At 40.3% G+C, this 11,067-nt stretch overlaps 1 protein-coding gene across 1 annotated transcript in view; it reads left to right on the top strand.

Moving 5' to 3' along the window:
• Positions 1 to 11,067, top strand: part of Syn2 (Syntrophin-like 2) — a 484,285-nt gene that overhangs the window by 434,326 nt on the left and 38,892 nt on the right. The window contains 1 exon segment of the mRNA XM_067133611.1: positions 630 to 789. Within this exon segment, the coding sequence (XP_066989712.1) occupies positions 630 to 789 (160 nt within the window).

The raw sequence follows: 11,067 nt of genomic DNA, 5'->3' as shown, positions 1-11,067 counted from the left end.
TTTCATTGAGTTTATGTCCCGGGCGAGGACAGAGAAGCGTGGGCTCATACAATCTACCTCACTTGACTTTAGGAGTAGGTGTTCTTATCAGGTGGATAGTTGGTTGTGGTTCAGAGATGGAGGACGAAGAATGGAGAAATATAAGGATAGGAAAAATAACAAATGTGCGCTGTCCTCGAAGAAGTAATCCCCACCTCACCAAAGTGAAGCTATTCATCAGATAGCATCTCTCTCTCTTTCTCTCTCTCTCTCTCTCTTTGCTCGATATATAAGCCATTTTTGAACTCTCACATACACACCTACACACACAAAGACATATATATCAAGTGAGAGTGCTTCCTAAATCTTGTATTCATCATTTTTCATTTCTGAATATCTGTGGAGTTTTCCATTCTCTCTCTCTCTCTCTCTCTCTCTCTCTCTCTCTCTCTCTCTCTCTCTCTCTCTCTCTCTCTCTCTCTCTCAAAAGAGCTAATGTAACCAAAAAGCATTTACAAAGATACCGAACGCGTTCGCCATTACACCCAGTGAACGCAACCACTGATATACATACAAACAAGACGCGATGGTCCATCGCCATCTTGCCTAGCCGTCCGTAGCTTAACTTCCCCATTTCTTCTTCCCGACAGATTCGACGCGTGAAAGTGACCAGGCAAAGGTCCTCCGGTTTGGGACTCAGCATCAAAGGCGGCTCGGAGCACAAACTCCCCATCCTCATCTCGAGGATATTCAAAGACCAGGCCGCAGACCTCACCGGGAAGTTGTTCGTGGGAGACGCCATCTTGAAAGGTGAGATTTCAGACGTCATGGTTCGCTGCGTCTCAGTTTTGTTTTCTGTGTGTTTGTTTTTTTTTTTTTTTTGTACAGTTTATTATTGTTATTGTCATATTTTATTATTAACAGGATGTTGTTTTGCTAGTAACCGTCCTCAGAATAGAATATCCGTATCAGTGAAAGATAAAAAAAAGAAGAAAATGTGAGTATTATGAAGTTGAAAAAAAAAAATATAAGTAAAACTTTCGCATAAAGAGTCCTAGTAAACCAGACGCATATTTCTTCATTAAACCCGTAATTAAAAGCCCCAGTTTGGACTTGCAATTCTCCAGCACTCACTACAGACTCCACTCCTATTTACCGAACGTAAAAAAAAAAGAAAAAAAAAAAAAGACGCATCCTGGAATGCTCTTAATCCAGGCTAACGCTTTGTGGGGATTACGGTCTTTCAGAAGGGATTATACCTCATTACAATGTCGTCATGAGGGATTAGGCGAACCGGGAATGCTCTTAATTATCAGGGAAGGATGCCCCCTCCACGTTATGTCTCTTTCGCTAACCGGGCCTTTTTGGCATCTTGGGCCTCACTGTGGCCCACTGCACTCACAGCTCTCTCCTAAGGTCTGGTGCAAGGAACCTTCCACGAAATTCCAGTTAGACCGATTGGCAGTTTCTTGATGTTTGTGTCAGATAAATACTAGAATGTCTCAGAACTTCGGTGTATCTTGGAGTCTGGAAGTCCACACCAGGCATCATATTTCCTTTCATATCTTCCCAGTGCTTTCATAAACTGTCAAGGACCAGTGCTGTCATGAGTGAGCCAGATCAATCTAAACCAAACAGCCACCGTTTACAGACAAGGAACTCCGTGAATTTATGTATTCATTATTTTTCTTTTTATAGTGTCGTGTCCAAGAAGGGAGTCTGAGAACCTTTAGGACAGTTGACCCTAAATATTTTTATTCCGAACTCATTTATATAAGAAATCGACCGAAAACCACATTGAAAAGGACTTCGGTTTTCAGTTTCAACTCCACCCCGAAGAGGAACCTTGCAAGAAGATTTTAGCAGATCAAGAGGGGAAAAAGGAAAACCTAGAGGTACAAGTTTTCAAATGTGAGAATTGCAATCTTTATTAAGTTGTAGAAACTTGCAGCAATCTGCAGAAACTCCTCTCTGAACATAGAAGAGTTAAAAGAACGCATAACCAGAATATTGCATCGGCAGTTCCTTGTTGGGATGACAGTAGAAGAATGTTCAAAAGGAAAAATATGAAATGAAGTAGATATGAGAAAAGTGGATTAATTAACTGGATAGCCGCGGTGGTTAGGAACAAATTTTGAGTAGCTTGGACACGATCAAGATATATATAATAATAATAATAATAATAATAATAATAATAATAATAGTTAGTCATTTACTAAGAAACTCACCTCACAAGCAATTTTCATACGTTCGATCCCCGAGCGAGCTAAAACGCTTAAGTTAAGTTCCGTTGCATCCCACTGTTCCTACATTTGGTCTGTTATGTACCTGGGAGTTAGTTGATTGTGCTGGAAACTGCAGAGTTTAAACTTTCTGGAGCTATCCAAGAGTATATGTTGAAATATAACAATTATTATTGTTATTATTAAAGATGATTATTATCCCACTCCTTGATGAGGTCAGTGCACCTTCATAACCTTCCACCTTTACAGGGTCTTCGTAATTGTCTAGACTTCATTTGACGTCTCTTTTTATCCTTAGAGACAGGTCCGCTGTAATTAATAACACCTCCTTAAATAGTATTCCATGGAAGGATCTCAGCGGGGACAGACATAATCCGCTTTATGCGGGGAACTCTTGGAAGAATATTCACTGATCTTAATTAGAGCTCTCTCTCTCTCTCTCTCTCTCTCTCTCTCTCTCTCTCTCTCTCTCTCTCTCTCTCTCTCTCTCTCTCTCCTAATTCAGGAACTCCTTAGTCGTCTTCCGTAACTGTTACGGAACGGTTATGTAACTATAAAGACTTTCGTGGAGGGGAAAAACGGTTGAGGCCTGCTTCGTTGAAGTACGGTTTTAATCAGCTGGAGGAGCTCGATTACCTCTCTCTCTCTCTCTCTCTCTCTCTCTCTCTCTCTCTCTCTCTCTCTCTCTCTCTCTCTCTCTCTCTCATCCAAATGGCGCCAAATCACTGCTCTTCACTTGTTTTCAGTACCCATACCAAGTGAGGAAGGACTGGTACCGGTCCTTTTTCCTTAAAACACGGATGGTGTCTGTTGACTTAAGCACTGAACCGGTTACTTGGATGTTAGTCGAGTGTGGTTGGTCAGAGGTGAGAGAGAGAATACTATTTGCCTATTTGTATGGACTACCAATCTCCAAGCAAATCCAGAAGTCAAAAACTTGAGGGAATGGCATTATTATTTTTCATAATGTTTCACCAGCGTCTGTTTCTTATCCCTCCACTGCTAGGCTTTGGAATTCTCTTCCAGCTTCTGTTTTCATACTTCTTATAACCCACCTTCCTTGAAGAGACAGAGGTCTCTCCTAATGAGATGTCCAGCAAATAATCGTAAATCTGCAAAAAAAAAAAAATAGATATATAGTGATCTCTAGATCTGGGTAGTATGGATATATGTCTAGAACACCAAGGCAAATTGAGTAGCACGCACTGCATCTTGAACGCAAACTGTGAAGACTATTGGGGAGGGGAGAAACAAAACACACAGGTTCGTCATTAATTCACAAAACGAATTTATATTTCACATCCAAATTGTAAATTATTACTTATGGTTGGTTGGCTGGAAGTTAACCGTGATTCGTATACAAGCATTAAGCTAAGAATGTCGTTTAATATCCAGTTCGCTCTGCCCCGGAAATAATGTATAATTCCGCTTGGTAAACATACATATACATAATATATATATATATATATATATATATATATATATATATATATATATATATATATATATATATATATATATATATGGGGTCCCTGTGGTCAGTGGTAGTCAGATTAGCCCAACCGTCATACCTGAGAGTTCAGTTCCCGGCAAAGGAACAGCAACTTAGGCCCGTTTCCTAAAAAAATATCCGTTGTAAATATCCGTATATTTGTAACATCTTTTGAATTGCCGATGTGCATGTGCCTGGTAGTTAATCGATAGTGGTGGGGGTCACAGTCAAGCGAGAGAATGGCACGGGGCTAGCAACCTCACCCCCAAATACTCGATGGGAACCAGAAGGTTGATGTTTCAAGAAGGTTGAGCCACACTTAAATAGAACTTGTATTCTCTTAACGATCACTTCGTAAAATTAACCATTAATTATTTCATGGACACATCATTAAGTGAATAATGTCTAATTATCTACAGGAAACGCCTCACTTTTATCAGGTACTGGCTACAAGCCTGTCCTTAGGTCGTTTCTTGTGACCGGTAATGGCGGAAAGTTAGAGAGGCTTTATGTAAGCCAAAACTCCCATTCTTTGATCCCGTCTGGGGGAAGGTTTTCTTACCGGCAAGGAGGACTCGTGATTAGCTCTGTGGAGACTTGCTATTAACTCTCTCTCAGTGATTATGGATTATCTGGCGTCACAGAGGCCAAGGTCAATTGTTCTCTGTTCCTGCCAAAAGTCTTGGTCTGACTGGATCAGGACCTCCGTAATGTTGGCTCTACACTGCCTCAGTGTCCAGCTTAAGGAGTCGTTACTCTTGTAATGTAATGATGGAAGATGGGAAAGAGAGAGAGAGAGAGAGAGAGAGAGAGAGAGAGAGAGAGAGAAGGTCTGTAAATCAGAGGGAGAGAGAGGAGGAGAGAGATACATCAACATTTTCAAGAATTGAATAATGGTACTACTGTGAGGGATAGAATGTGTGCACGCGTGTATGAGGAGAGAGAGAGAGAGAGAGAGAGAGAGAGAGAGAGAGAGAGAGAGAGAGAGAGAGAGAGTCCATCAGAGTGAGATCCTATTTACTCTCCATGGAAAAGCCCTTTCCAGAGAGGTCCTATTCGAATTCGTGCTCCCTTATTCCTGGATTCCTTCCATACGTACATAGCTAGGGTCGCCAGATGTGCAGTAAAAGAATCCTTCAAGGATCTGTAGGATAAAGACCAAAGGAAAGGGAGCGTCTCTTTTGTGTTAGGATTTTATACACCATAAAAAAGGGGGGCCCTGATCCTTTGTAGGATGCACAAACAAGCCGTTGTTTGTGCGGGGCCTAGATTAAACCTTTTGTTTGTTTTGGAGGTGGTTTCAGGTGCCGCGATGTCACAGTTCCTAGTGCCTTAAGACCTTCTGTGACGTTTTAAAACACGATGCAACATTTCCACAGTTTCTTCCACTTAATTGATTAGTCCGTTCGATAATTTTAGTTCCATTATAATTGATTTGTTACTTTTAATTCTTTATCTTGCTTTGTATTTCATATTCTTCAGTGCATTTCCCATATGAATACTAATAATGCTGTCCATGTTTACAATTGCCGTCGTCCAGCCCCTAGCCAGAGAGATTTAGGGACGGTATGTCACGTCCCAAGGGTAGGGGTGTACCGTTTCGACCATCTCTTATATTACCGTTCTATCTAACGATTACAAGATGCTGAAACACTCCCCCCAAAAAATTACCCATAAGGGACGTCCTTCCTCGTTCATGCTGACGGAGAATTCGCATTTTGGCATCCCAGGCCTTATTGTGACCCATTTTTGGGTAAGCAAAGATGAAACGTCTTGTAGTAGAACTTTGCCCAGATCGCTCTGTCCTTGCCCTGGATCCATGGGAACCGAGGCAGCTAATGGGGAAAATCTCAAAAAGGTCTACTTTTTATGAAGTGGCATTGAAGCGGTATTGATATGGTAATTAAGTTTAGTCGTGTTTTCGTTTCTAATCTCTTCAGGTGTCCAAGTTGGTTAGCGTTTCACATTCCTATTCAAACTGATGTCTTTTATGCTCACTTATTTGTTCACAATTCTTTTGTGATGTAAATCTATAATTTAGTTATGTATAGACTTCTTGGATTTATTGTGATTTACCTTAATTGTAATTTACGGTCCATTTCCCTTGAATATTTGCAATTCAGTCTATTTATCCGTCTTTCAATTTCTCTTATTATAAGTTTTTCCCATTTGGAGGGTAAAGCCCCAGAAGGGTACAGCTTTCCAGTTTCTGTGCAAGTCTTTTGGTGTGAAGTTGCCAGCCCCACGCCCATTTACTTGACACGAGCAGGTGCTGGTCCCATGTGCAGTTGGGCGGGCATGTGGGCGGTAGGTAGGAAGCTTCACCTACAAAAGTTCGGAGATCGATGCTGGTCATAAGAACAGGACTTAGGTCTTCTCCTGGGAAACTCATTACGTCTCCGTTGGCATAGGCAGAGAATTAGGTACCCAATTATTTCCCTCTTTTATATATTTATTTGATCAACCATTCTTTTCCTTTTTTCCTGTGTTATGAAGTAATAGAGAGGACTCTCAGTCTTGTCATTGTATTTTTTATAAATAATAAATATAAGTAAATGTACTTTATTATTTATTTATTTTTGGGGCTTTATTTGCATCTATTTTTAAGCGTTGTTTTCTTTTCATTTAATGTATGTTTGCAATTACATGGTGTGTGTATATATTTACGTTTTTGTCATTTATTTTTTATTCTCTTCTCTCCATGTGAATAATGCACATTTTGAAAGAGTAACAAAAGCAATAAAAACAACAACAACATCAACAACAACAACAACAATAATAATAATAATAATAATAATAATAATAATAATAATAATAATAAAGTAAACAAGCAAAAAGTACCCCCCTAAGAAGATGGCATATTTGCGGCGACAGTGAAGTGGTCCATCTCGTCCCGGTTTACGAGATTTAAGATGACCCATTAAAAAGGGTACTTGAAGGATAATTGCTATATTTGCCATCGTCATCACGAAAGAAGCCGCTGCTGTTTTGCTGTTGTTCCCAAGGCTGCTGTCCCGTGTCCGGATAAATAGGAAGGTTGTATGCTATCTCTTCCTGCAGTTGTTCTTTGGTGGTTAATTTATACGCTGGTCGAACAGTTAGCCGAATCTTAATTACCCCAGTATATGTGAGTATTTTCTGACTTATCCCACTATTATCCTGTTATAATTATTAATACTGCTGTCGCTGATTCACTGACTTTTCCCGCAATTACCTTGCTGTGATCAGTTATACTTTGATCGGACAGTTCGCTAATTCTTCCCAAAATTACATAGTTGTAATCAGTAATACTTTGGTCTCACGGTTCACCGATTCTTCCTGCAGTTACCTTGTTATAATCATCAATATTCTGTTTGTAAAGTTCTGTGATTTCTCCCCACAATTACCCTTTGGTGATTCAGTAATACCTGGTCACACAATTTTCTGACTCTTCCAGCAATTATTCCGCGGAAGTAATACTCTGATTGCGTGTTTCATTGACTTTGTTTCCGCCAACCTTATATCTTCCTTCCCACTTCGTTCCGTTTTCTTTGGGTCTGGGCTACGCATAGACATTAGATTGTTGTCCCACAGGCCTCTGTTTCTAAAAGTATATATTTCAAAACTGATCGTTGTATGACATTATACGGTCCTTGTATAAGCGGTTATGGGTTACACTGAGGCCAGAGGGTATCAGGATTGAGATGAAGAAGTGTCTGAAACTCAAGGGTCAACGATTTTGATAAGTCTTGAAAACCTCTGATTTCCAGAAAATGGGAATGATTAACCTCCTTTTGAGTTTCGTGTCCTCTGTTTTTGAGAGGCGAGTCTGTCGTCACCTGAGAAGAGAAGATCCATTAATTTGGTCTCTTCTGTCTGGGGACAGACGAGGCCTTGTCGGTCTCCACTCCATAAAATACATTGCTTGCTTTTGGAATTTCCATGATACGCCAATTTAATGTTGTTTACTACTTTGACTGCGCTAAAGTTTGGTACTTTTATGTCTTCAATCCTTTCCTTACAGTGACCTTGACGTTTTTTTTAGTCTCCAAGGTAATTCTGTTTACTACTCTGAACCTGCTAAAGTTTGCTCTTCTTTATTACTTCAGCACTTTAATTATATTATAATTTGATCTCAACTCTTTAGGATCTGGATACTAATCTTATTTCCAGGTTGAAGTTCTCGGCACTTATTAGTTCAGCACTTTTCGGGTTCTTATAATTTTAATTTGTTTTCATCTCTTGAGAACCTTTAGTGCGCTGAGGTGCCACATTGTCACGCTACCCCGTGCCGAGGTCATGCAACTCCTCCATTGTAAAACTGCGGAACGGTCTTCCCAGGAATATTATTAATATTAATGATCACAGTCATGTTTAATGGAGGCTACAGTGCTCCTTACCTTAGATTATATGACTTAAATACTGTAAGTATTTCATTTATTTGGAGATTCTAGTTACGTAAGGGAAAACAGCTCGGGTTTCACCCCCCAAAAACACAGTGGACCCACCCTTTGAAGGAGGAATGTTGTAAGAGTCGTGACTATGATTTACCTACTTATTCAAATCAGGCCAAGGGTGTGTCCCACTGCCACCCACACTGGACTCCTGAGGTCTTGTTGGAAGATTCACTAATGCTCGCTTCTTTTAAGGAGGGAAGACCATCAATCTGTGCTCAACCCCGCTCTTTTATCAAGTCTTGTCCATCAATTACTTGTCCTCCTTTAGGAATGGCTGTTGTGATGAGGTTCCTAGCCCCATGCACATCCCTCACTGATAGCCAAGAAGCCTTTGTGACAAAGGGGTCTGACATTTATTGGTGTTCACCAATCCAAGCACTGACCTCTTGACTTAGGATGTATTTCCATCCGCGCCAGGCAATCAAATACCATTGAAAGTTCTAATAACACTCAGCCTTGTTCTCATACCCGGGCTAGGTCCCGTCATGAGCGTACAAACCTTACAAACACAAACAGTCTTCCCAGAATAACAAATGATGATTTGAGACTAAGACATAGTGCCCATCTGGCCCAGCCTGATACTTCTGTGTCGTCATTCCTACAGAATACAGATGAGCCTCGTGAATACGGGGAGAGGATAAGGGAACAGAGCTGGAGAGGGAAGAAGCAAGAAAATTTTTAAAAAAGGGGGAGAAAGTCGAGGTATAAATATGCAGATCTCCATCACGGTAGTATTGCCAGTCGCTCACGGGGCCCTGCATACAAATCGGAAGTTCGAGTCGTACACGGGACGTAAGATAAGATGATGAAGGCAGAAAGGAGGAGGAGGAGGGACAAAATAAAAAAAGTAAAAAATGTGCCGAAGTTTCTTTGGCGCAGTCGAGTTTTCTGTACAGAGTATAATGCTGCATGAGCTACGGCCCATGAAGCTTTCAGCCACGGCCCGGTGTAGGCCTGTCTTGTAGCGTTGCCAGAGCACGATCATGGCTAACTTTTAACCTTAAATAAAATAAAAACTACTGAGGCTAGAGGGCTGCACTTTGGTATGTTTGATGACTGGGGGTGGATGATCAACATACCGATTTGCAGCCCTCTAGCCTCAGTAGTTCTTAAGATCTTGGGGCGGACTGAAAAAGTGCTGAAAGAATAAAGTGCGGACGGACAGACAAAGCCGGCACAATAATTTTCTTTTACGGATAACTAAAAAACGATGACAAGAGGAAGAAATAAGACCAGAACAGAGAAAATAAAGAAATAAATCCCTAATATGGCGTCGATGGACCCAGCGAAATTCTTCCATTTTCTCATTATCATTCTCCCTCGATGGTGTCGATATTGCCCAGTTCCTTGATTTATTTCCACAGACGTTTTCCTCAAACTTTGCCCTGAATCGCCTCTCGTAATTAGTGTCGTTCTGGGAAATTTCCAGTTCACTTGTCATCTGCCAGAGTGTTGTACTTTGCGACTTATATAACAGATAGGATTTGCAAAGGGCTGAAGGGATTCGCGGTAGCAATAAATAAGATATATACACGGTTGAAGGCATTGGAAGCAGAGTAGCAGTATATAAAATGTATACAGGACTGACAGAACTGGATTGAAAGTAGCCACAAATTGGAAGTGGCAGTAAGCAAGATATTTGCAGGACTGAGAGGATTCGAGTTTGCAATAAATAAGTTACATACACTGCTGACGGGATTGGAAGTAGCAATGAATAAATTGACTGAAGGATTGGAAGTAGCCATAAATAAGGTATTAGGGCTAAATGGATTGGAAGCAGTAAATAAAGTATATGCTAGGCTGAAAAGGTGGGAGTTACAATACATACTGTATATAGGCGTTGAAAAGTTGGAAAATGGCAATAAATAAGGAATTATACCCAGACCTGGATAGATTTTAAAAGGATTTGCAAGGGCAGTAGATATCGTACGACACGCAGATTCCAGGCGATTGGAAGTACAAGCAAATAAGATTGCTGAAATTTCGTGGAACTGATGTTTTTAACCTTTTAAATATTCATATTGAATATTATTTGAATCTCTGGTCACATGGAAATCTGCTGGCGATGGGGTATTGGAACGCAGCTGGAGATACATTATTGACGAAAACTAAAAGCTCTCCATCCAAAGATATTGCCGAACGCAAACTCAGATGATGATTGGTGGTTGAACACTTCCGTTTCCCCCATCGTGGTTCTATTGTATTAGCAGTTTAGTAGTTTCCATCCTAAATTGTCCAATTTATTAAAGTCTGAACTAAGAAAAATGGAGCAGCACAATTTCATAATAACCATATTTTCGATTTCCTAATTCCCCGAGGTAAAGAACGTGATTTTTGATGATCCGGTAAAAGTTCAGACCGGTGAAGATATTGCCGTATCAGCCCCGAAGTTTTTCCACCAAGTAGCTATTACTTATAACTGAAATATTGGCTCGTGAAGGCCCCAGAATTCTGGGGATTTATTGCCGGGATCTAACTTATATTAGCAGAATATCGCCCGGGGAGATTACCTGTATATTGGACATTTTCTTCTAGGGGAGCCATTGAGGACGGGACCACAGCGTGAGTCTTGTCCTCTTCTTCCTCTTCAGAGTAGCTTGGAAGAAAAGAATTTCTCTTTCGAGAAAAGGATTTTTTGACGGAAAGATTTAGATCTTTTCTTATGAAGAGATTGTTTGGTGAGCCATTTAAAAATGGGACGCTGGATTTAGGAAGGTGCTTAGAAGAAAAATATTCATTTTTTGAAAGAGAGACTTGCATAAGAACATTGCAGAGACTTGGGGAAAGATATAGAAGCGAAAAAGGTTTATGGAGATACAATTAGAAGATTTTTCTTAAGAGTCTCAGAAAAAGGATATTATAGATTTCCTCTTTTGCATGATTTTGTAAAATCATATTTTGGAAAACCAGCGAAAAC

Source organism: Macrobrachium rosenbergii, chromosome 34, assembly GCF_040412425.1.
Source record: "Macrobrachium rosenbergii isolate ZJJX-2024 chromosome 34, ASM4041242v1, whole genome shotgun sequence".
NCBI lineage: Eukaryota > Metazoa > Arthropoda > Malacostraca > Decapoda > Palaemonidae > Macrobrachium > Macrobrachium rosenbergii.
Note: the sequence above shows the minus strand (reverse complement) of the source record. Positions and strands in the feature narration are given on the sequence as shown.